This window comes from Pelobates fuscus, chromosome 4 (genome assembly GCF_036172605.1).
Source record: "Pelobates fuscus isolate aPelFus1 chromosome 4, aPelFus1.pri, whole genome shotgun sequence".
Classification (NCBI taxonomy): domain Eukaryota; kingdom Metazoa; phylum Chordata; class Amphibia; order Anura; family Pelobatidae; genus Pelobates; species Pelobates fuscus.
Genome location: NC_086320.1, coordinates 278,158,870 through 278,186,796, shown reverse-complemented (window position 1 = coordinate 278,186,796; position 27,927 = coordinate 278,158,870). Strand labels below are relative to the sequence as shown.

At 33.7% G+C, this 27,927-nt stretch overlaps 1 protein-coding gene and 1 long non-coding RNA gene across 2 annotated transcripts; one reads left to right on the top strand and one right to left on the bottom strand.

The window, feature by feature from the left end:
- Positions 1–1,423: 1,423 nt before the first annotated feature.
- Positions 1,424–17,389, bottom strand: INHBA (inhibin subunit beta A). Its single transcript, XM_063450659.1, has 2 exons — positions 16,985–17,389; positions 1,424–3,758 (listed from the first exon to the last, which is right to left on the bottom strand). Exons 1-2 carry the CDS (start codon positions 17,346–17,348, stop codon positions 2,920–2,922), a joined length of 1,203 nt encoding a protein of 400 aa, XP_063306729.1. The 5' UTR covers positions 17,349–17,389; the 3' UTR covers positions 1,424–2,919.
- LOC134608027 (uncharacterized) lies at positions 15,573–27,229 on the top strand. The gene is made up of 3 exons (XR_010090708.1): positions 15,573–16,424; positions 17,216–17,352; positions 26,679–27,229. It is a non-coding gene; the product is annotated as an uncharacterized LOC134608027 (long non-coding RNA).
- Positions 27,230–27,927: the final 698 nt, after the last annotated feature.

The window sequence follows — 27,927 nt, the reverse complement described above, 5'->3', positions numbered from 1 at the left end:
GGTTTTCGACAAGAAAATATAACACTACCATGTAATGTTAGGAAGTTGTGGGGAAAAAAACAAGTTCTGTAGAACATTTTCATATTCACCAGAAGTGAATGAAAGGGCCTAAAACATTACTTAAAATGTCTCAGATAACAATGATCCCCAAAAATACAGACATGGTTAAAAAAGACAGAGATCAAATTATACCACAACGTCATCACTTGTCTTTACAAAACAATTAGTTTGTTTTGTCTGACAACTGTGTTTTTGTTTATTAAAATGTCCTATATTGGGATAACTGCATTTGGATAAAATGACACAGAGGTGACTATATCCTATCTATAATGTGTGTTGTATAGTTTTCTAAAATGTTTATTATAGAATACTGATAACTAAACTCAAGTTGAGGTGTCTAACAAAACAATCTACCATCTTATTAGTTATGTCTGAGATTTTGCAGAACATCTATGAATGTGATATAATTCTGTGTCTTTTATTTTTGCAGTGAAAATGTTGTAATATAGGAAATCTACTAAATTTTATAAAACGACAACACGGAGGCTATTGCCATCCTATCTACTTTAGTGTTATATGGTATATATCTTAGTAAAATTACAAAAGAAAATATAATTATGGGTGCATAGTAGTAATTCTAGAATTTTTGGAAGTATTAAAAAAATACAGAAATCCTTTATGAATATCGACATTTAAAAAAATTAAAATTTAGAAAATACTATGCAGTGCTGGTGTGTAAAGTCACCATCACAATCTGCTTTCAAGAAACAAATTTTTTATTGGCATTCTATGTTACACTTTTTACTTCTTACCTAGCTGTTTTTTTTTTATAAACAAACCTGCTTTTTATTATTGAAAATGTCCTAACTGATGGCTATTTGTATTATATACAACAGTGTAAAAGGTGTTTGATGTTTTCTGTCTCCTTGTTTCCTGTAATTTTTCTCTTTTAAATAATTTTTTATTTTTTTTTGCAAACTGCAAAAAGGTCAGAAAAATTGTATTTGTGTAAAAAGAAAGTAAACAGAAACAAAAGTTGATTTACAATGCAAGCTAAATACTGTGGAATAAATTAGAAAAATGTACATATTATAATTGAAAAACAGAGAAAACTACCTTTCCCTCCTTGCACATATACAGTCTTAGAAACACATGAACATATTAACAATTTTGTCAGGCAAAATTCCCATCCTCCTAAATATTACAGATATAGATTTTCTACATTTTTTTAATTTTTTTTTTGGACTTAGTTACTTTCTATTAAAGAGGCCCTAATTTATTTTATAATTCATCACCTGCTCCCCAATATTTCATTTGCCTGTTTGCTGATTTGAATGAAAAAATTGTATTTTGTGAAACATTACTTTGGAAATTGCCATTATAAAGAAAGATTGTCATTATAAAAAAGTGGCAAATTTTCATTTTAAAATAAAATCGACCTATCACTATTTAACTTTTGACTGTTTTTTTTTTTTTTAAATGATTATTTCTAAAAATAAACCTTGCTTGCTTTAGGCCAGAATTGGGTAATTTAAATGAAAAGTTTGGACGGTCTAGTAAATCAGACTGAACACAGACCATGATGGGTATTATATAAACTATGAGTTGTAAAAAAAAAATAGGAATTAAATCCTGTGCAGTATTGAGCTTGCATGTATAACAAAACAATATAATTTTGTGCTGATTAGTTAAAAGCCAAAACATATTTTTTTTATTTTATAAAAAAAAAAAAAAAAATTAACCAGTAAGAAGGATGGGCATCCAATGAATAAAACAATGCCGTTGAGATAAGTTGCTGAAGTGCCTTTTTTCTTGAAAGAAAAATAATAATAATAATAATTATAATAATAATAATAAACTGCTAAAAAGCAGCCCAATTACCCAAAAATGAATGCGGATAAAATATACACTTTTGGCTTCAAAACATTTTCTTATGAAGTTGATCCTTTAAATCGTTTACTTTCCATTGATTATTAACCACAGGCAGACTGTTAAATCTTCACACACATGTCTTTGGTGTCTCATTTAAGGTAGAAAAAATAATGAAAAATAGTAATAAAAATAGCTATTTTTGATGTGTGTTTTAGCAGTTCTGATATAGCTCATGTTAAGTGCAGCTCTTAAAACCTCTCTTGAAAATACTTGTTAAATAAGGATTAGACAGGTCAAATACTGTTGTAGTGCAAATAAAAAAGAAACAATACATTTTTTGCCTTTTTCTTTTTTTGTTTGTTTTTTTGTTTGTTTAGTTTTTTTTTTGTTTGTTTTTTACAAAATATAGAAATGTTTGGTTCCAGCATCTGGACCAACATGTTCCTTTCAAGTATCTCTCATGAAAGAACAAAAATATTAAACATGTTACTTCCACTGAAAAGTCTTTCATCTCTGTCTCAGGTAAACAGTTTTCAAACCCATTAAGTTGCATAGTTCTAAGATCTTAAGCACCTTAGTGAAATTTAACTTTGTATTCTCTCTTTCTTTTTTTTTCTTTTTTTTGCGTTAATAGTGCAGAGGAAGAAGGTGAGATCACCTGCGCAATATATAGATTCTTCTAAATTAGGATCTGCTTACAGAGAATAGGCATTCTATCAATGTCTTATAGACCTGACAATATCTAGTTATACACATTTGCATACATGGATGTATAAAAATACAAGCCATTAAATATACACATTTTGTGTATATATAGATACACAGACTGTGCTCTTGACCCTGTTAATGAACACTCAACTATAAGGGATTGGACAGCCTCTTTTAGCAAACTATTGCTGCAGATTTAGAACCTTCTCTTCCTTTGTATCTACTTTTTTGTCCCATTAAATCAGCCTTAAGATTTCCGCTGAGTTGCAAGTCTTTTACACTTCTTTTGAGTCCATTAGTGTAGTCTGAATATGAATTTATATATATTCTTTGTATGTTTTATGAGCAACCACATTCCTCCACAATCATGTTCTGGATATCCTTTTTTATGATGTTATGTCCATCATCATAGTACAACATAGACATAGCTCTCAGCTTAGATGGGACACAGCAGGATTTGATGCTAGTGAAGGGACTGTGGCCCCTCATTCTGTACTGATTTATAACTGTTGAGTGAAAGGAGAGAGAAGAACCAGAGGTCCCTGCAATGTGACTTGGACAATCCCCCTCACAGTAATTTGCATGGTAGCCTGGAGGTGCTATGATCCAGTCGCTCCAACCAATGTCTTTGAAGCTGACATAGAATTGCTTTTTGCAGCAGTTGCTCACTTTGCCGTCACATTCCAAGCCACGTTTCTTCCTTCTGTGAGGGTGCTCCTCTGCTTGTCGAGCTACAATCATCAGAAAAGGCCTATGTGACTGCTCTCTTTCCTCTTCACCACCATTTGTAGCTGATTCTTCATCATCCTTTTTCTTCCTTTTGCCAAACAAGACCGGAGTTGCCCCTGCTTCTTGACATTGATCACATGATATTCTGATGTCCATAGATGACTTTCCATGATTCAGCAGATGTTGTATAGCGACAGATACTGGGAATGTATGCCAAACACCTTTTTTTGTATCTATTACCTTTTCTGTAATAAGCTGTTCATTTTTATTGCCTTCCGACCCTTTGTCTTTCTGACCTCTCTGCTGCTGGTACAGTCGAATGGTCAGTTTTACACGACTTCTGTTGTTTTTTGCTATTTTCACGAAAAGCCACAATTCTGCTTTCTCGACAATCATCAAATCACTTCCTTCTTTGGAAAATTCAAAATGAAGTACTTTCTTGGAGGGACCTAAACATTGACAGATAAAAAAGTGAAAAAGAAATATTAATAAAACAGTATTCTATACTATGATTTACAATTATGTCCTAAATAAGTTGTCATGGGCACATACAGTTTTTTAAAAGAAGGTAAATAATATTTTCCTTTTATCACATATCATGTCAAGCTGAATCAAATATTTCACCTTTAATATAAAATCACATACACTTTACTCTTAACTTTAATTTTCAGATATTCTTCTAATATATAATTTTTGCATAAAGTGACAGAAGGTCTGTAGATTTCTCCATACCCCTTTTTTGTTACAAATTTGCAAAACTATCCTTTGAAGGGTTAAGCTTTTTTTTATTATTATTATTATTTACAATGAATCTATTACCATTTTTCATTTATGTTAAATTGTTAATGAGAATTTGAGATATGTTTTATATTGCAATTCCATTTTATCAGTAGTCAAATGTTGCAAGACACTAACAAGACTATGCACAAGCAGTGTTTAAATGTGGGTAGTATAGAAGAGAAAGTTCATGTAAGAAGATATAGCAAACTATAATGTTGAAAAATGAAATAACGCAAGCATTTTCTAGGCAACACATTTGGCTGTAGAAAACATCCCTTAAAAGTGCCATTTATTTTTAGTCGGCTAAATCCATGTTTTGTGACTATTCACTACACCTTCAATTACAGCTAAGTAAAATTCAAATTACATCTTTTAAGGGGAACTCTCTCTCAATTCTCACCAAGTTGCAGTTTAATGATATTTAATTGTGTTTTCACACCTCACTAATATACAGGACATACAGGAATAAGCAGACCTAATATTGAAAGTTCCCATTGAAGGACATACTAGGTACACTATGACAGTTTTTTGCCTAATCTTTGTCATTTTGAATGTCAGTTTGCTACAGAGCAATGTTTAGTGAACAGCCCTGTCTGAGAGAAAATATCCCTTTTCTAACATATGTATCCTTGCTCCCCAAATAGGTCAAACATGGACTTGCACTAAAATGGCAATAATTAATGTAAAGATTTCTGTGCTGGACTGTGAAATTAGAACTGATTATTTTCCTTAATATAACCATGAAATGTATTCTTTAATTGGTCTTATTTAAATGAAGACAGCTTTCATGAAACATTAATGAATTTATGTTGATAGATTGAAATAGTTTAACACCTCCAGCATGGATACAATTTCTATGCAAACAAATTATATATTAAAGCACAGATGTGCTAATGTTTTATTTATAATGTACTTTTGAGCTTGTCTTTCGGTGTTGCCTGTCATTCATACATCGTTGCTGAAAATCAAACTGACCTCTTGATCATGATTAGCAGTTAATTAATTCTGTACCACTCCAACCCTTTATTACTGGCCAAAAATGGGTTTGGGATTGTTAGGAGTGCCAATGAGAAGACTGAGCCAATATGTGAAATAAGTAAGCCTCTTGGCCAAAACGTTGTCACAACTAATAACATCAGCACAATCTTTTTAATTTTTTTAGAGTGCCAGGTTTTTCTTTATATTTTGCAAGATGGAACCAATGGTCATTCACTACAAAAAGGTGTGACTCAAAGGTTTTGCTGTACATCGTTGCGTTCTGGTAAAATTAGTGGTCAATGGATATATTTTGTAGTTCTTTATTCAAATTTGTATGTTGTCATCAAAATTTTTTTTACATAAAGTAGAAGATATGCACATGTACAAGCATTCTGAGTTATTGTCTTTATTAAAGTCACACACACATTTCTAATGCTTTTTATACACAAATGGATATGCATTATGGTCATAAATTGTTTGTGAAACAGGTGACACTATAATGTATATTTATGAAATAGCAAGCTGTGATGACTTTAGAACAGACTTGGGAAATTGGGAGATTTGGAAAAAAAAACTCTAACTCAGCTGAATCAGATATTTTCTCCAATTTAGCTAGTTTAGTTACCCAGTCATCATATATTACTGTTTAATAAATAGACCCCAAAGACTAACAAATGTCTATATCAGTGTCCAAAAGATAGTTTCCCAGGGATTGTAAAGCTACAAGTCACATGACACGCAAATATAACTCATTCAGGGTTATGCGCTGAAGCGGGAATTGTTAATAATGTAATTTGAATTCGTAATCATTTTAAAAATGAAATGAAGGCCAACGTTGAGAAACTAGAAGCATAGTTGATTTGGACATTTTTCCAGTTTATTTATTTTGGCCTTCCATTTTGAAATTCCTTTTTGAATTCCCAGCAATTCTTTCCTTAATGAATAGACCTAACATCCACTCACCCCATACCTTGTCAGAGCATTATGGGAGATATAATTCATTAAAAGCCTATGGTTTACCATTTGGGAACCCCTGCTACATACTTTTAAATGTGTCAAGAGAGAAAACTCTAAAGTTTGAATAACCCTGTAGGTGCGTTAAGTAGTTTTGGTGTGCCATCAACAATTTGTCACGACTACTAATGTGATCCAACATGCAAAACTATGTAACATTTACATAGATAAGAAAAATAGACAGGACGTAAACCGGTCCTTAGAATGGCCGATATTAATACGCTGAAAGACAGAGAATGGTCAAGGGAAAGCTGAGGTCAAGGAAGCCAGAAATACACAAGATCGATAAGAAAGCCAAGTCAGGGAAACCAGAGAACAGAAAAGTCAGGAATAGCCAAAGTCAGAATACCGGAAATATCAATAACAAGGACAAGAAATAGCACTCTCGGGAACCAGGAAAGGAAACCACTACAGGGCACTGAGCAAGGGAAATTAAGGGGGAAATTAAGGGGTTTAAATATCCCTCATTGGCCTCTGACCCCAGAACGTGTGTGTGCGTCAATACACGTTCGCATGACCTTTGGAGGTGGAGCTACAAATGGCCGCAAAATCATGGTCAGTGCCATTTTGGATCCCGTGTGTGGAGGGGACATATACCCCAGCGGGTCGGCTCCCGGCTCATTGCTGAACAGGTAATTCCTCCAACCTGTCAGCGTGGTCGCACCGATCTTCTGTGCGATTATGCATTAACAGGAGCTGTAATTATCTAGCTATAAAAGGAGCTTAATGCACTGCTAAAAGGTACCAGAAACATGATTTAAATAAGCTAAGTTTGGGTAGTGTTTATTTAAAGCTTTGTCATTGTTTAAAAGCTGTCAGTTGTGTTTCTAATTTAACAAGCTGTACACGTGTTAATTATAGTGCTGTGGTGGTAAATATGCTGAGGAATGGATTTAGCCAGAGAACAGCATATTTTGGGATGTTTTCTCATATGCATATATTTGTTGGCATAATGATACTGATCGTGAACATCATGATGTGGGGGTGTTACCTTGATAAAGACCCAATGTTCTTGGCACAGAACGATATGAGTAATAGGCTCTGCTGGGTTATTTGATCATGAGAAAATGAAATATTTAATTTTATAACAAGTGTTTAAATTATAACTGGTAGGTAACATTTTCAGAGCGTGAAACTATGATCTTTACAGTTTACTTTTTTTCCCCCTGTGGCAAATCTTTGGGGGCAGGGGGGGGGGGGGGGAGAGAAATTAGGATAATATTATGTGGTAATTTTTAGAAATAATACTTTACAAATAGTGCATATTATCTGCTGAATAGTATTGAGTGGTCTCTCACTCCACACCCTCAATGTTAGAATGCATGAATAGTTCACTGTATGGAGTGAGGAAGGGGGGTCCGCAATTCCAGTTGCTGTAAAGTCATTGTTGGGGGAAAAAATGCAGCTTTGCTAAATAAATGTCTTTCCTGGATATCTTAACTTCAATAAAAAAAAAAAATTGAGGCTTTTTGGGTCAACTTTCCATTTGCATTATTTTGCAATGCAAAATTGAATCAAAAATGTGCACAAATGCCGTTACCCCATAATCTACGTCTCAAGTAAGTCTAAATAAATAGGGTATATAAATTGTAGCTACCTGGACTGGAAGATGCACTGCTTGTTTATAATGGCAAGGTAGGTATGTGACAGATATTTGGTAAACAAATTGTAACTTAGCCTTAAAGCCCACTCCAGCTTCCATTTGTACAGTATCTTTATTCGCACTACAGAAAGATCTTTCTCTGCCATGAAGATTATGTCCCTTAGTATCACTGCAGAGGGGCTGTAAATGTTACCCACTCTCTTCTTCCATACTCTGCAGCAAGCTTTGTATGTCAAACTACAAAGCTGCATTTTAGAATCTAAATGAAAGTTGAAGAAGTTAGAGCTCTGATCACACATTTGACTTCTTTACAGTTTGTTATAACAATCAATGCCTTGTATTATCCAAATGTTTGCTATATGTACCCTCATTTACTCATATAGATACATAGTAATAGACTGGTGTAATTCTGGCAAAGCTATGTTGCCAAAATGCCATAGGTTCCTTATAAAGACCCACAAACGAGATATCTATCTTGTTGTATCTATCTATTTTGCTACCAAGCATGTTTCTGCTACTAATACATCTGATAATGGATACTATACAGTATATAAAACATTTGTATCAACCCAAATATTAAACATGCAAGTCAATTTTAGTAGTTCAGTAGTTTAATTCTACATTGATTTAATGTTTATCTCCTGAACAGCAGTCTATATTAACAAATTGCTGAGTAAGCCTAGATTTTCTATTTTGACCAAGATATGCCTTTATTATTCCAAATAAATACTACTGTTTTAAAAAAAAAAAAAAAAACACTGCTTGGAAGTGAAGGGGTTAATTTAATTTTAGTGTATCGAGAACATGTGTTTGAGTAGGCTTGGGTGGTATTTGCTTGAATCAATGTCGTGGCTATTTTGTTAATGACTTACAAGGCACAAATACCCAAATATCTGAGTTAAAATGGAGCATAGTTTGCAAACAACATCATCAACAACACATATCTGTTTTGAGCTTTAATTCACCATTTAGCACATATTTTAAGAATTGCTAAATAAATAGCTGTACACTTGGAGTTATTGTATTCATGACCTTCTCTCTAGTTTGCATTCCACCCTCTTGCATCAATACTTGTATGCCAGTTTATATAAGTGATGAAACATTTTTTTATCATTTTAGTGAACTAGAATACAGGTTTTTTGGCAACAGGTTAGTCAATGATAATTGGTTGTGCTAGGTTAAAGTGTAATGTACAAAGGTCCTAATAATTTGTTCTAAGTTTGAAAAAGTATATTGTCATTGTTTGTGTTGGTTTTTTTACAGTTTTATGTACATGTAAAGTGTTTAATATGTTCATGCGTTGTATCATAAAATTATTTATATTTATACTGTTTTATCTTTTTAGTAAATGTATGTGAAACTTAACCAGTAAGATAGCTAGGCTGTACATTAGAATATGTGATATATACAAATATTGAGTTAATTCAATTATTTCACTTAGGTTGAAATTCTAATTTTTACTATAAGCCAACTGGAAGAAAAAACATAATTATTACAAAATTTGGCAGAAAATACTTTATTAACTATTCCCACAATAAGTAATTAGATTGATTTGCTGCACAAATTACCAGCAGGCCAAAGGTAAAAAAAAAAAAAAAAAACTCCAGACAGAGATCCTATGTGGCATCTTAGATTTGAATGACATAACTGGGGTGGGGAGCCCCTTAAACATCAAGAGGTTCTGGGCCCACTCATAAAATTCATTTTTTTTTGTTTTGTTGTCTGTTTGTTTTTATTTAAAGCTTTAGGAGGCCACTTAACAGCCAAATTTAGGAACAAGTTGTCTTTGGCTTGTTTGCTGATAGTATGCTTTCAGTGACTTGTGGGTGAACCGGAGTGGCTTTCTTGACGTATAACTGAATTATGGGTAGAAAGAGAGTGCCAAGTCTGGATATACTATTGCTCTTTGAGTTGTCTGCCAGGACGATGGCCAGTTGATGTATTAATATATGAAAAGTCCAGTGGCCATTTTTAATTTACTGAATGCAACTATTTAGAATCTGGCTTTATACCCTTGTTTAGGACTGCTCAGAGGTCATGTAATCTGGAAATGTCACCTCTATATTTGGCCTAAAATATAGAAGTGTTTCATAGAAAATTAATGCTTGACAATGTTTTTTGAAAAGTAGACGTGATAAAGGTGCTTCCTCAAAATCAAAACTGATGGTTGCCCTTTATTGGTATGAAGGCATTGGGAAGGATAGGCTTTGCTTGGAATTCTATACTTCAATTGACATCTGATAATCTGCTATTGCCCGGGTCACAGATTTATCTGCAGAACATATAATATTTTGTGGGCATTGTATGTTGCAATAAGCAACACTCGCTCATGGTATTGGGCTTGTACATTACTGTTTTCTCTGTTTGGTAAAATGTGTAGGCTTGTTTGAGCAAGCCCTTCCTCTCCTTTTGTATCTATCAACATAATGTAATAAGTATCTCTGAGCAGTGAAGAATACCTAATTAAAAAAAAAAAAATAGAGGTCCACAGATGTCACATCGTAGGGTGAAGGCAAAGAAATATATTTATTGCAGATCAAAATTTACATTTACCAACTCTATGCATGACTAAGAGCTCTAGGCCGAAACATTGTATCTATTTTTGTCCATTCTGATCTCCAATAAATATATTTATTTGCTTTCAACCTACGATGTGACACCTGTGTACCTCTACTTTTTTGTTGTTTCTGGTGAACTGCGGACTCCCTTCCACACGTAAACTTACTTGTGTGCATTGCTCCTTTGACTTTATGCATTGAAATATCTAATTTCAAGGATGGCCAAAAAAATACTGCCCGTAGTCTCCCGCTATAATACGTTACTAGAGTACTAACTCTATATTTTTTACCTATTTTGTGTAATTGGTTAATATTATTTATTTGGGTTTCAGGACTTTAAGAGTTTTGAGGCAATTCTAGGCTCTAAACAAAGATTCCAAATGCAAGTAGCAGAATTTTTTTTGACTGAGGGTACTCATTATATATGTGGATGTTTTCTCTTGTGCCAAGGTGTGGCATCTAACGCATTAATCATTATCAACATAATGATATGTGTTGCAATAACAATCAGTATTCTTTATCAGTGGCTGCTAATTAATCTAACCATCAATTAGATGCTCCAGCGTAATGTTATGTTGCCTGCACAAGTGTTCAGGGTGTTTATTTACATTGCACTTATCAGTAAAAGCACATTTCGTTTCCTTCTCCTATTCAAGATTAGACACACATTCTCGTTATTGATTTATTACATTTTGTAAAGGGATCCAACCTATCATGGTAGAGGGTCTGCACTGAGTAAGGTGGTTCTTGTATGTGTAACTACATTATAAAAAACATTAAATATTAGGGTTAATGGACAAAATTTGTTTGTTTTAACAATTTGATTTAAACATTTACTTTCTGACATACATCTAAAGTTACACCATATAAGACAACTTGAATATGAAGTATAGATCCAATGTTTAAGAGCTCACAAGCCACTCTTTTCCCTGGCTCAGAGGGGTGCAGGATGAGGGGGAGCTTGTGTCTATGTTAACATAGAAAATAGGCGGTAAGCTCTTAAGGGCAAACTTAAAGACATTAAAAAAAGTCTCCAATAAAAAAGTTCCTCTCGTCCAAGTTTGTGGTTTGGTAAATAGATGGTATTTCCTAGCAAGTATTTGCTGGCTGTGAAGACACTGATATCATAAATGTACCTAAACTGAGGCCTGAAGAATAAATGGGATCATATATATTCAAAGATGCTGTGCCCTTATCGTTGATCTACAAAAAAATAATTTTACACAAATGACTTGTATACCTTACAACTTCAGGTGTCTTATACAGCCGGGCATACTACTCAGTTATAATTTAAATTCTAGTTTTTGTCCTGTATTGAAGGAACACAGTGACATTGAGTGATACGGTTTTACTAGCCACATATCACTGATAGAAATACTGAGCCTTTGATTTTGAAAAAAAGGGGGCATGCATTCCATAAGAATAGAAGAAAACATTTTGCAAGAAAGGGCAAAATATTTGAACAACAAGCCAAGATCCTTTGAAACAGCATGAGTTGAATAGTTACAGTCTTTAGAAAACCTGATTGATGTAAAATAGCAGCCTGACCAACTAAATAAAGCTTTAAATAAAACACTAGCAATACAACAGAACCTTGTCTTGAATGTTGGCATAATATGAGTGTCTCTTTGAGTGTGTTATATAACGCAATACACATTGCTTGTATAAAATAATGTGTGTGTCTCACTCCTGTAATGATTTTTTTTTTATATATAAAAAAGACATCTTGGCATGTCATGAAGTCTCCGAGATGATAAACATACCAACAGTTAAATTATCCATAAATAAACTCTCTCTCTGTGTATGTTTTCTTTCGCTTTTTAGCTAAAGGTATTCTGATGCATTGCACTGGAGTATTTGAAATTAACACCATGAGCGGTGTAAAAACACCAAGTTAACCAATTGCCAGAAAAGGTACTGGTAATTTTGTTTTTTTGGTTATCCAAAAGGTAATTGGACTCTCTTTAACCCCTTAAGGACCAAACTTCTGAAATAAAAGGGAATCATGACATGTCAGACACGTCATGTGTCCTTAAGGGGTTAATGACTTAAAGTCTACTCGTTGACATATTAAGGTTGTCCAAGTTGGTTAGTGAATATTACTATATCATGACAGATTTGACATTTGGATAGGTCAACTGAAATAAGTAAACATTTGTTGAATTAGTTTCTGGACAGTGTCCTAAAGTTTGAAGAGTCTTTGTAGAATGTATGTACAAGACTACATTTTAATGTTACTCCTCCATAAATATATATGGCCTTCTCTACTGGTTCACACAAATTCTGTATAAGCATATAAGTTCACTTGTACTAGTTTAAAAAGTATTTATTAAAATTAATTACTGGAATGCCAGTTCATGAGACATACACTAACAGAACTTTTAGTTACATTTTAAGTTGAGAGTGAAGTTGATCTGGACATTGTACATTTAGACATATTCTACAGGATATTCCAGACGTAATACAAAAATTAGGCATTAAGGAACAAAATAAGTTGGTCCTTGTTCAACTCAGCTTACAATAGCGTGATTGGTACCACAGATGCTTCTTATGTATCTATGAGCCAGCTTTATAAAAGGGAAATGGCTTAGTGGGATACCAAGGATAGCCACTGTGAGACTAAAGGTTTAATGGTGCTATATGAGAAATGCCCTCTAATCAGAATATTGCCAGGTGTATCCAATTCATTTAGTTGCATACAGTAAATATATGTGACATATCCATTAGTTGTAGTACATTAATGTGTTATAAAGTTTTATGTAGACCTTCTTAGGAGTAGAACATAGTTGATATGCTTCATCAAATAAGAAGTTTGGAAAACCATGGGGATGTATGAAAAGGCAGGATATTATATTTTATTTAAACCTGGCAAGCAAAGTCCTATAATTTGAGAATTTGAAAGTCAATGGCACAAATTGAAATTATATGCAGTGTGATGGAAAGCTCTGCAAGAGAGAACCAGCATTTTAAAGATACTTGCAACAGCAGTCATATCTCATTTTTTTTAAGTGTCCATTTTTAATATATCACATATTAGGTATTTTACTTTAAATAGAGTATTTTTCAGGAAACTAGCAAAGTTGTTATGGATAGTACAATGCAACCTCTTTACACTGTGATTTTGCCACTTTAAAATATGTCAATGTTACCTTCACTAGTTATAAAGAACGCATCCAACTAGCCAGAGAGGCCGACAGACTTCATAAATATTGCTTATGTTCCCGTAAAAAGTACCTTTTTCATTTTTTTGATTTGTGTGATTTGTGTAGACCACAAAGTGGTAAAATGCCTCATTAGGTGTAGTCTGTCAACATGTTTCTATTTATGGGATCCTAGACAGGATAATGTTAAATTACAACTGTAGAAAGATAGGGTATAGTGTGTATATATATATATTTATTTCATTAGTTATTTTTATTTATATGAAATAGTGATGTGAATGTCATGCAAGATTACTTGATGTGAGATAGGACAGCAGATAACCAATAAGAGTTTACTGTTTGGGTTTTGCATATGATATCTTAGGGAATAAAGCGACATGTGAAATGAAGATTGTGGTGGTCACTGCCCTCTAGTGGATATTTTATGGAATTTTTTTATTAAGAATATGTGACAGGTTAGCAGTACATATTTATAGCTATTTGACCCTTTACCCAATGAATGCATTAAGGATCATTATTTTGAGAACTATTGCCCATTTATGCTCAAATATTATGTTTAAAACATTAAAATGAAAGACCAGGGTGCTATGTTACCGTGGCAGTAATCTGAAACAGCATTGAGTCACTGAGTTGGTAATTAGCCAATTTAATAATATTCAGTTTGGCATTATATTAGGTGTTAGTAACTAACTGACTAATGTGTTGCACTACAGAAAAGGGGCGTTTTTGGCATGCCCCAAATGACAAATGTGTGTTTTTGCCTTCCAAAAATATGCTACAGATTAGACCACTTGCATAATATTAAGCTTCTCAACTATTAACTATTGATTTGATATGTACATACACACAACACTGTACAAAAGCTCTTTACAAGACATCCCGATAAGCTTAAACTAATTTTGGATTGGCTGTCACCTACGGTGAACAATCTGGACCCTAAATTACCTCTTGTTTTAAGCCATTCTGTAAAAAGCTGATCTAGACTGCCAGCGAGTGTGCTGTAAGGAGAAAATCTTTTGCTAGTTCGTTGGGTACCAATGAAGCAGTAAATAATTTTCTAAGCTCTTGACAGCAACATTGATCTTCAATTTATGAAAGTCGGTCTAGTGGAATATCTGAGGAATACATTAGTCGTGGTGAATTCACCTGTCCTGATATGACTTTTTCAAGAGTTTGCTACATTTTTTTTTTCCAACAGAGAAATTGGTTAGCAGTGTACGTCAACAGAGAGCCTTTTTTTTTTTTTTTTTACATTTTTGGGATATTGTAAGCAAACAAAATTAGAACATAGAACTGACAAAGCTCTTGTGAGGTTGTAGAATGAACTGAAAGCCTGCCATTATGAACCAACCATGGTAAAAGAATCAATAATGGACATTACACAGTGAGTTATGAAATTAATAGATTTTTTTTTTTCTCTAAGCAAATAGAATCCACAGCATAGCCCAGTACAGCTGGTCTGAGTTTCTAAAACTTTTGGAATTCTGAGTGCTTTCTGTCTTCTGAAATGGATTGTTAGGTTAGAATCTAACTGTAAAAAAGCATGACTTCCTGGACATTTATTGCAGTGCAGCTGCTTCATTCTGCACTGTAGGTAAATATTGTAAGTTCATTGCATCGAGTGAACTGTACAGATTCCAAGGAAACGGTAACCAAGAATTGTGCACATAAATGAAGAGGAAAATTGCTGTGCACTTTAGATATTGGCTTTACTATACTCGAGCCATACGGATTGTACCTATATTTATCTCATGCAGGAAGATCGTGCAGAGTGCCAATGAAGATTATTTTGACAAGGCAGCTGATTATTACAAGCAGGGAAATCTGCATATCTCTCATAACATTTAACTCTTTCTCTTGTGAATGTGACTTTGCAAACTACTTTCAGCAAGAGTCCTACTCCTTCCCTTTTACCCTTGTACTTTTTTTGATATCTGCCTCTGCAGAGAAGTTTTTGATGCAGGGGTAGCCAAATGGTTGAACCCTGTGTGTTTTAGAACTGCAATTCCTATGATGCTTTGCCAGACTTAAGAAGAGCAAAGAAAGCCTTAAGACTAGCAAAGCATCATGGTTGTTGTAGTTCTATAGCTGTGCTTCTGCCTTTTGGCCACCCCTGATCCAATCGACGTGAAATCCTCGCCGCTCTGATAACACATGCTTATTGGCAAGGGCAGAGAACGAAATGCTTCATTGTATACACAGAAGCTGCAAAACCTCTGGTAAGAATGTCTGAACTGAAAATGTGCACACTTCTGCAAGGCAGTTCTGCAGACAGAACATCTGAGTCAACAGGTTTTCAAGAATGGAAACTTTGAGTGCTGTCTTAATTGTTTATATTGCTGCAGCACACTTTAAACAAAATTGCTTAGCATTCCCGCACATACTTAGACTACGATACGCAGCACTAAACAATGGCATTCTTTTCAAACTGGCTCAGTGATGAGACAAAATGCTTTTTTTTGACCAAATAGTTATTTTTAAAGTTGGTGATAGCAGATCAGAAGCCAGCCTGAGGTTTGACAGCTTAAACTACTATACTTTTTTTTTAGCAGCTAACTTTTCAACTTAACTTGAGCGAGGCACAGACATTTCATTTTTATGAATGGAAGATACTGGACTAAGATTGCAGACACACTCAATCAAGGCTCTGTCCCAGCTAAGGAATTCCGTGATGTTTTTAATTTTTAAAGGCTTCTCTCTCTGGTGGAGCACACGAGAAGTTATTTTGAACTTGAGGATTGAACTTTTAAATCACCTATATTTTAAGAGCTGAGCAGTCCGCTTGTGAAACGGGCAAGGATGCTGTCACTTAAACACAACTTTGTGGTGGGATACCGAAACCACTGCCATGGGGAACAGAATGCACTGTGGCTGAAATCTTGCCTACAGCTGTAAGCTGCTTAGCATTTGCAAGTGCATAGCATATATTAACTGTTAAATTGTCAAAGGGGGCAGAAATGCATTGTATGCTACTGCCTGCATTTAACAGTGGAGGAATTTAACCCTGTGAGTTCTACAAAGGTGAGTTCTTCTTTATATTACACGACTTAAAGTATTTAGCTACCTGTGCCTTATTACATATAAATCACATATTTTAAATCCTAAATTGAAATTCCAGAAATGATATGAAAGTGGAATTAGCCTCGCTGGTTAGATTACAGTCAATATATTTCCTTGAGATGTTTGTGTTTATACAAGCAATAACAACAATTACAATTTTCATGATTGTTTGCCTAATGGTAAAAAACATATCCCCAGGGAGTGAATATATTATTTTGACACTCTTAGTCAGACTTTTTGTACTGTTTGGAGAATAACCAGTCCCCTCCCCCTCTTCCTTACATACACTAGTACTTTGTTAAAGATTGCTGAAAGATAACTCATTCTCTGTGAATTTAGCAAGTGTAAACAAGCTTTTCGCAGCCAAGGTTAAATCAATGAAAAACACATTATTGTTCAGTTAGTGCTTTTATGCATCAGAATGCTTAAGTCACTAGATAACGTAACTACCTTACTTGTCAAAAGCAGCCAGAGAGGAGTAAAGTGAGAGGGTCACATTTATTAGTATTAAGATCACTCACCTGATTCGGCAAAAGTGATGATTTCTGAAGTTTGATCAGAGACGTCATTCATTGCCGTAATGTCATCCTTTATTTCAACTTGGCCATCCTCTCCCACTTTTCCCACATGCAGTTTTTTTATAGCATTTAGGAGAGCTGCTTTAGGCACTGTCTGCGTGATATTGGGTCTGTCCCCTAAGTGCAGCATATTCAATATGTGCTTTTTGACTGCTTCCACCATGTCCTCTTCAGTACTGGGCGCATCCTTGTGGAATTTAGCCAGCGAACATGATGGACAGTCAGTTACTGATCCAGGAGTTGGAGACCCCATGACAACAATCCAGCAGAGCATCAGCAAAAATCCGTTCAGTGAGCACCCTGCCATCCTGGTAACCGATTATTGATTCTTTCCTCTTTATTATGCTAGTTTTGTATTCTTTTCTTTAAATTCTTTTTTTTTTTCTGGGAGGAAAAAAAAAATTGTATCCTTCAAAAAAAAAAAAAACCTAAAAAAAAAAAACTATACTTTTTTTTCCTCTTCAAAAGATTCTCTGCAGAAAGAAAAAAAAAAGTTTTTCAGTGTAGTTTTTTTTTTTTTTTTTTTTGGTTTGTAAGTTTCTCTCTTTCTCTTTCTGATCTCTCTAAGTGCTGTGGTACTTGTCAGTAAAGAAAGCTCTGACTTCTGTCTGCCTCTGGGAGAGAGCGAAGGAGAGGGACTAAGAGACAGGCAGAGGACGGATTGGCCTGAAGTGAGTGAGTGAATAAGGGAGGGTGGGAGTTTGTCTTCAATATATGAGTAAGGGCTTGAAAGGGGAGGTTCACATTCTGACAGGCTGTTCTGCTTAACACACCTCTTTAAATATCTTTTACCGACCCTCCCTTTAATCTTTTTCTTTCTTATTTCATACTCCTTTCTTTTCACGTGGGTCTTTCTTTCCCCTGCTCCTCTTCATCTAAAATATTTCCTTTTCATCCCTGCATGTATCCCTTGTCTTGTTATATCACTTTCAAATACTTTTCTTTGCACGTTATCTGTGTCTTTTTTAATTTCTCACTCCTGTTGCCACAGTTTGTCTTCATTTTCTTTCCCTTTACACTTTATGTAGTTCGCATTGAATATTACACTATTGTTTAATACATTTTGCCTTTGAAAAGACAAACCATGTGTTTAAAGGCATCTTGTAAATTAGAACAAAACCCTTAGTCAAGAGGGTGAAAGAAGAATTCAGGCAATTGAAGCAGATGGCTTATTAACCCTTTCTCTGATGTTTCAAGAAGATGCGTTGAGATTTTTTATTTTTTTTTAAATTACATTTATAATTGACAGACCCTTTGCTGGTCGTGCAGGATGATGAAATCATGCAAATCCTCTTATAATCACTTCTGTGACTAACATTAAGGGGTTAATTTATGGGGTATCTGTCTCCACAAACGTGAAACCAATTGAGCACTGCTGTATCAATGTGTCCCATGTTTGGGTTCTTGTGGACTTTCTAAGTTTAGCGAGTGCTAAAGAAGTGATAAATGCTGTTAAAAGTTAACTATTTAGCATGTGCATTCCATGTTATTCTCTTTAAGACAGGAATAACTTTTAAAAGTATTTTCTATACTTGCAGCCGTGGAGACTGGGGAAAAAAATTGATTCCCCCTTACCTTAGATGCAAGAATGCAAAGTGAGTGTGTCTCATATACGTTATGTTCTAGAAAATTAACTTTGGTGTTCATAAGACACTCTAAATCCATTTCATGGCAAGACAAACCTTTACTTCTTGTGCTCAGGACAAATGATGGCTTATTGAACATTAAATCAGTACACATGGTGACAATTATCTTGAAATACCTCAGTTGTCACATACTAAAGCATCTCTGTCGAGATCATTATTAATGGCTGCATGGTACAAGTCTTAGAGATATCCAAATTGACCAATCAGAAACTGCGAAATATATATATATATATATATATATATATATATTTATATATATATATATATATATTTTTTTTTTTTTTTTTTTTTTTTTTTTCAAAACTATATGTTACAGGATGTAAAAAGTCTGCTATGTACTTTAATGTGACACAGAGGAATGCCGATTTAATGTGTCAGTTTTGGATTAACATTGACTTTTGATACTTAATAAATAATTTCCTATGTGTTTTTAGGACCATTAAATAAAACAAGTTTATTAGTTTCAAAGTGGGAATAAAAAAAAAACCTATCTTTATTTGGATATTTAAAATCATGACATATCTGATAAATATAGTATATTCATATTTTATGAGGATGCTGAAGCGAGTTTTTCTGTGTTTTATTTTTGGTGTGGAGAGTTTGTATGGTGTGCTATATAGAGTGTGACCCAAAGCATATTATAATGTGTATTAATATTATATCCCTTTCTAAACAGGCCAGTGTGAAGTGGTGTTAACAGCATGTCTCAAGGCAAATCTTAAAAAAATGAACTTAAAGTTCAACTACGTGCAGTAAAGTGACTTCATACACTGACATTTGAAATAATTTATCTTTCTGGAAAAAAAAATCCAGATTAATTTTCTTAGAATCATTTTAAAATACTAATTTGTTAGAAACTATTTCTGCTTTCTGTTTACTCTAAGAAACTGATAAGATGGGGGGAAAAAGAAGCCTTTTCTCCTATTACAAATTTTACGTGCTAATAAAATACTGATCATTACACATCCTTCAATTGTGTGTACTAGACTTGTTCGGTGGGTGACAGCAAACAGGGGGCGACTCATGGTCAGGAAAGTCTGATGACAATTCCCGTCTGAGTCAATGTGGACTGTTATTAGTGAAAAACTATGACTGAGTATGTTTTCTATAATATATACTATTATACTGCACTTACTGCAACACTGGTGATGCATTAAAAGTAAATGTGATTAATAAGTACTTATTATGACTTATGCACTACTTTGTGTCATGTTCTCTGTATAAATACTGTACAGAGTTGTGACACGAATCCTTGACACTCTAGCTACTGTAGACTATGACTTGATTGTACAGATAAACAGCAATTTCCACTCCTACTACTGACTGAGTCTGTATTGTGAGATACACATTTCACTTTCAAGGGAGTTTTCATGAGATAAACACAGGCTTACCCAATTTAGGCCCAAATAAACTTGAGACGTTTTTGATTCATGTTTTTCCCACTTGATCATTTTGCTCTATATTTTACAACATACCACAAATCACTGTTTAGCAGTGAGTCCCATATGTTAATATCTTAACTAGATAAGGATACCATACCCTCACTGTCTCCAGGGTGCTTATCATAGAGGGAGAGGCAGAGAGAGAGACAGAGAGAGAGGCAACATATGATGCCCCCCCTGTATATAGGAGTCATATGCTACAGGTGCTAATTTATATACGGAATTTGAATCATAAAAATCGAAATTTTTTACGTGTTTATCAAAATGATGAAATTATGAATGTCCAGCAAAACATCTGACTATTGTACAATTAGACAATTTTCTGGCATTCTTTAATAGCCTATCCCTTTCAATGGGTCATACAGACTAGCCTAATGCCCCCATTACGTTATAAAGAATGCAATATACTTACGTAAAAAATAAAAAAAATATTTAAAAAATTACTAATTTTACTTTTTTGTATAACAAAAGAAAAATATATAAATATATTCATTTCATATATAAAGGACTAAGCTATTTAGCAGAACAGTTAAATGTTCTTAAAGCATCAAGCCATCAAGCTATTAGATGGTAAGAATACACATTGTAGTTTACCTGCTAATTTGGTGTATATACAGTTCTACATGTCCATATATGGCAACAAAGTAACCTTTATTCCTGAATGTATTTCCCTCTCATTCGTGCCATACATAGTTTGATCCCAGTAAGCCTGACTATATTCATAAAGTTAACAATTAAAGAGAGGTGAAGCTGCTTTTATCCCTTTTTCTTCGGTAAATTCAGAGGAAGACCTAGAGGAAGAAAAACATTTCCACCCGAATCATCGTCATGGACATAGGTAAATACATTTATTTTCTAGAGAATTTTTTTTTTTTTGTCTTGTGGGATCTCACATTGCAGGTTTGTGGGATCTCTTACGACAGTCAAAACATTTTTTTTTTTTCTATATTCCACAAAATATATTTATGGCATTTCTACTTGCTTTTAGAGAGTATTATCCAAATGTGTAATTTTTTTCCAAAACCAAACCTAAAACTTCGAGCATCTTGAAACTTAAATAGGTAGGCAGAATTCCAATGTAACAATTAATTCTTTGATTTATTCACTAAACACCAAAATGCAGTGAATTGAAAATCAAAATACGAAAACTTAGTGACAATAACCAAGCTGTGATTATAGCTGAATTGAATAATTTTTCCAAATCAGTTTTTCTTTTTTTTAACCTAATATTAACAGCTCGGAATGAGATGCTTAGTGAATAGACCCCTGTTTTTTTGGGCTGCTAGAAATTATTGTTAAATAAAGCCAATCTGCAAAATGTAGGCAAAAAAAATAACATTGTCCACTTGAGCTGTAGTCACCACTTCACCATTCTAAACTTAATTTTGCAATGTCGATTGAATTCTCTAAGGGCGATATTTAGTGAGTAAACCCCTTTTTAATAAGCAGAAATAAAAGTGTTCCACTTCAAATTTAAGTTTTCACCAGAAAACATTTTGTTCAATCTTGTTGCTTTGGCACAGAAGTTGGTCCTTTGGCATATTCGTATGTGTATAACCTATTGTCATTCTAGGGTTAATAGTCTCAAAGGGTTTCGAACAATATTGTGTAGAGTGAAAACAGTAAACTCTTTATTGAAAGTTTGTTTTACAACACAAGAAGTTGGCTCCCACGATGGATGCAATACATAGAGTAAGTATGCTACACTAGGTCACCTATCAAAAATAACAGCTTTATTCATCAAGCACAAAACAACATATTCATCGCGAACACATTTATATTTTTAATTACAAGCTGTATGTATATAAATTATTTTTTTTACAGAATATAAACTGCTGCCTAAAAACAAATCTGCTGTTTAACTTTAAGCCAAAAATTAAATTTTCCTATTCAAGAAACTTTTATATCCAGTGCAGTAAAATATAATGAGTTCTTGAATTGTGTAGATGAAGTAAACTTAAAGCCTGCTTACAAAACAATTCCAGTGAGCTCATGTATGACACATGCATGCACACAAGCATTTGAGTGCAATAGGAAAGGTGATTCATCACTAGTGATGCAAATTATGATCATGTTGATTGCAAGTATGAGCGTATATTGTATGTCTGAATTATTACACTCATACAACAGGAGAAAAAGAAATGGCCTCTTTGAACTAATTAAAATCTTTAAAGACTCTGCTGCATCAGTGATTAATATAGATGCTGTCTGGTCATGACAAGTGTTCCTGTTCAAACTGGTAATGCAGAAGATTCCATACCACTATTAGAAACATTTTCTCAAATATGTTGCCAGTCAGATACAGGATTCATCTTCAACTGGGCGCACACTGTTCTGACAGTCTATCTAACCTCCAACTCACTTCTACTACACCAGTAAGTTCTGTTAAATGTGTAGCCCTCTACTGCCTATGTATCCAAACCAGTGGTGTATTTTGGATTTGTGCTGCCCTAGGCACGACTAAATTTGGGCACCCCAAAAAATCTAAATTTGCCCCCCCAATTCGTGCCAAGCCCATTTTTTTTGACTGACAGACACATGCCCTCATTAATACATGCACTGATATATACTCACTGACAGATGCACAGTCATTCGCACACACTGTTTAACCAACACACACTTTCACTGACAGACACACACTCTCAGATACACATAAAATGACATACACACACTCACAGGCACACCCATTCTCACTCACAGACACAAACTGACAGCTACACTCACTCACAGTAAGGTGGACAGCCCCAGAACACGAGGCAAACAAGGCATTTGTCTGGGAGCTTGGGGTGGCATTTTTTGGTGCCCCCCCCTGAAAGTGCCGCCCTAGGCAAATGCCTTATTTGCCTTGTGGTAAATACATCCCTGATCCAAACTAAGTGACTGTGATGTTGGAGATGCCGAAGCAAGCAATGCATTTATATCCTGGTTACTGTGAACACCCCCCTGAATTTTATCATATAATGTGTAAAGTAGACAAAATCATGAAATACAATATAATATATATACACATGCATATACAATATGTATTTTTATTTTATCCTTGGAACATTGTATGGAATACTAGGCAGGCTTTATGTACAACAAAAAGAAATAAGTAGGAATGCAGAGCAGAAGATATAAACACTTCTAAGGTGTAAATAAAAAATATATATACAACCTTATAATAGCGTGGTGGACGATATCTACAGAAAAATATATAAATCACACATAGTGTAATAAAAATATGGATATACAGACATGCAGGATGACTATATAAAACTCACAAGATATCAGTGAATATCAGGCCCATCATCCTTAGTCAGAAGTGGTCTTTAAAGTAGATAGGCAAAATCTTCTTTCACACTTGTAAGGTAAATAAACCATATAATAGTGCAGATAGAAATAAAACTTCAAAGAATTTATTATATAATACACTCACAAAAAGGTCCAAGTAAAACAGCATATGAACTACTACAAGGTGGTATAAAAAGCATCAATAGCAAGTCCTCCAATGGTATAATCCAACGCCTTTCGTCCGCAGGACTTCTTCCGGGATTATGGTTTCACTGTTTCAGGAGTCTTCATTTAAATATGCCGCCAGAAGAACGGAATATGATCCACCTGTGTTAAAATTCCGTTGTGTGCGTGTCAAGCTGGAACGCAATACGGACGTCCGACGTCACTTCCGGTTCCGGTTTGGCAGTAAAAATATTCTATGCGTTCCATACTGGAACGCAAAAGTAAGAGAGACTCCCGAACAAAATCCAGACCACTACAGAATTACATAGAGATGTCCCATAGTAAAGGGGCATAAAAATACTATCCAACAATGTAAAATAAATGTGGAAAAAATATAAACAAATATATATATATGTGTATAAAAAATCTATAATAATAAAAATATACATAGAACTGAAAAAATGAGAAAAATATAATGAAAAAATAATGAAAAATATAAATATAAAAAATATAGAAAATACAATAAAATAATTCTGAAAATAAATAAAAATAAATATATATAAAAAAATATATATAAACCCCAATCATCATGGGACAACTCTTACACAAATTAGATTTTTCAGGCAGGTAGACACGAATAGGTTCGTTTTCACCCCCTCCATTCTTAAGAGTTTTTTCCTCACTGGTCTTTCCAAGTTTTCCTTCATGTATCTTTATAATATTGTGTTTATTCTTGATTTTAATTTTTGTTTTCAAGTTTCAGAAAATTTTGGAGCAAGAATCATTACAATTTTTAATATTTCTGAAGTACATAAGTATATTATATTATTGTGTACATTATATACATTCCTTATTTTTATAACTGTCTATTAAACAATATTATAAGATCATTGATTAAGGCATTTAGAATATTGTTTAAGATTATATTTATATGTAACATCTGTGGAAGAGGTGTCCCATGATGATTGGGGTTTATATATATATAGATATTTATATATATTTATTTTTATTTATTTTCAGAATTATTTTATTATATTTTTCTAATTTTTTCATTATATTTTTCTCATTTCTTCAGTTCTATTTATATTTTTATTATTATAGATTTTTTATACACATATATATTTGTTTATATTTTTTCCACATTTATTTTACATTGTTGGATAGTATTTTTATGCCCCTTTACTATGGAACATCTCTATGTAATTCTGTAGTGGTCTGGATTTTGTTCGGGAGTCTCTCTTGCTTTTGCGTTCCAGTATGGAACGCATAGAATATTTTTACTGCCAAAACGGAACCGGAAGTGACGTCGGACGTCCATATTGCGTTCCAGCTTGACACGCACACAACGGAATTTTAACACAGGTGGATCATATTCCATTCTTCTGGCAGCATATTTAAATGAAGACTCCTGAAACAGTGATACCATAATCCCTGAAGAAGTCCTGCGGACGAAACGCGTTGGATTATACCATTGGAGGACTTGCTATATGCTGTTTTACTTGGGCCTTTTTGTAAGTGTATTATATAATAAATTCTTTGAAGTTTTATTTTTATCTGCACTATTATTTGGTTTCTTTACCTTACAATTGTGAAATAAGATTTTGCCTATCTACTCTGAAGACCACTTCTGACTAAGGATGATGGGCCTGATATTCACTGATATCTTGTGAGTTTTATATAGTCATCCTGCGTGTCTGTATATCCATATTTTTATTACACTATGTGCGATTTATATATTTTTCTGTAGATATCGTCCACCACGCTATTATAAGGTTGTATATATATTTTTTATTTACACCTTAGATGTGTTTATATCTTCTGCTCTGCACTCCTACTTATTTCTTTTTGTTGTACTATTGTATTGGTGTTTTAGAGGGCACACTATTCAGTAGGTTTGCTGTTTTTTGTAATTTTAGTGGTTGGGTATCCTCTATTGCCTTATGCTTTATGTAGCTTGTAAACCAAAATGGTTATTTACTTGAAAAGTAAATGGTCCACAGTTTAGCCTTAATTATTATGACGAAAATGGAGCAATTCTTGGGGGTAATGCTATGATTCTACATATACAATAAGAAGTAGACATGTGCATTTGTTGCATTCTTCTTTCAATTTATAATTCGACAATGAATCGATTCCTCTGGCATAGAAACCCCTTTCATCTCGTATATAGGCTGATCTATCAGTTTAAAAAACTAATCAAAACAGACTCTATACTGGACTACTTGGTTTGCCATCAAACTAGTCAATTCATTTAAGAAAGAGTGCAGTGAATCACATGTCTAGTAATGACTATGAACATGTCACTTCTTTGTCCAAGAAGTGCTTTCAGATATATGACCTACTGTGCCATTAGATGAGGCAGGATTTTGCATCTATTTATATCTATTTTATTATTTAATGTAAAATACTTGATCAATATGCAAATATTTTAAATGCAGAATAAAAATTCAAAGAAAACACACAATTGTACTTCTGGTGATAAAACAGTGAAAACTAATGGTAGAAAGGTGAATTAGAGGCATTGATGCAAGTCTAGGTCTATAGATATTCAATGACTGTTTGAAGCCTGTTATGGTAATTTTTATTGAAGGCAAGTGTTCCAAAGGAATGATGAATATTTATTTTGGCAGATTTTTGGCACAATTTGTCAAGTTTGTCTGTTTTTGTCATCTACAACTTATTTTATGCCAAAACCTCAATTTTTTTTAAATTATTGTATTTTTTTTTTTTTTTTTTTTTACAGTTCTCTTCTCCCTACACTTGAAATTTGGTGGTCTTCTGAGATGGAAGTTTCTAAGTAAAAAGTACCTTTTAGATTACTTTTAGAACCTTTTAATCAATATGATCACAAAAGAATACAAACTTTAACCATCACTTTTTAAAATACTTTGATAAATATCCTCCTTTGTCTTGAGGCATGAAATACTAGATACTAGGTACCAGTTCTACCTAGTGCCAATATCATGTTAATAACTCTGTTTTTATTACATTCATGCACAGTCTATAGGTAAATGTTTATTATCTATATAATTCTCAATCTAGTGTTTGATACTGCTTAAACCATTTTGATAAACTAGTGTTTGATGCTGATTAAATCATTTTCATTGGCAGGACATGAAAAAGGCAAGCTGAAAAAGTTCACCCACAAGCACAAATGTGTTATATCGAGTTATATCGAGTCGAACTATTTCTGTTTCAAAGTTCAAGAAATGGGATCATATTTCAGACACCAATCGTCTAGAGGTGAACTCAAACTCGACTAGTCTTCTCAAAACAACTAACAGTTGTACATTAAGCCATACAATGTGAATATTGTGTAATTAAGTTCAGAAGTTTTACTAATAATAAAAAATCATCTTGGCAATGATTTTCCAATAAAGATGCCTCCTTCCCATGGAAAACATATCCCCAATTCCAGCAAGAATTAAGTATCTTATTTGATAGAAACATTTAACAATTAAAACAAGACACCAGTCAGACAAAAAAAATCACAAAGGGATAATAATTTTGGAAATTTGATTTGGGAATGGGCCACTAAAGCAGAAATAAATCCAAGGTTGGTCAAAGGGTATGGACTCTGGAAAGAAGACAAGAAAGAGGAAATCATTTATTTTTTAAATTACGCAACTATGAGCCGTGCATTATATTGTAGATTAAATTTTTCAGAACTGTCATGTTTGTAAACCATGTAAACCAATTTCAAACATTAGCTTGAAATAAATTACATTTTGAGCACTACAACAACGACAGCTCTAATCTAGTGGTGTCAGTGCATAGATACATTCTTAATCTTGTAACAATATGAAATATTGCATTTTTGATCAATATAATTAATGTCCTCAAGAAAAGATTTTGAAAGCGCAGTTAAAAATATCTCAACATAAATATACCTATATTATTATTAGCACATGGCTTTTACCAAAGAGATGCCAAATTTAATGATTTTAATAAATAAGTCATAAGGAATTCTCAATATCTAACTTACACCAAAACAACAAAATACCTTAGCTAATGTCCAAAAGGACATTATGATTAGAAGGATCCATTTCCTCACAAAATTATCTGAATATGAATCGGTCCCCCCAGCTTTCTAAACTCATGAGGATCCCAGCTCCATAGCTGTAAATTATACACTTTGACAAATCTAATGAGATGTTTAATTTGTGTCCAGAATCGATTGGTCACTCAAATTAAGCATTTGGGGATGGTTGGGATTGTCATGGCCAGCACATCCTGTCACAACATAACTACAATATATTCTTAGAAATTAATTTGAGAGATGAAGAATCTGCCCTGTTTTTGACAGATGTGTCTGAATTCTGATAAAAGAAAAAAATCTGTCAGAACTGTTTTGCATTGG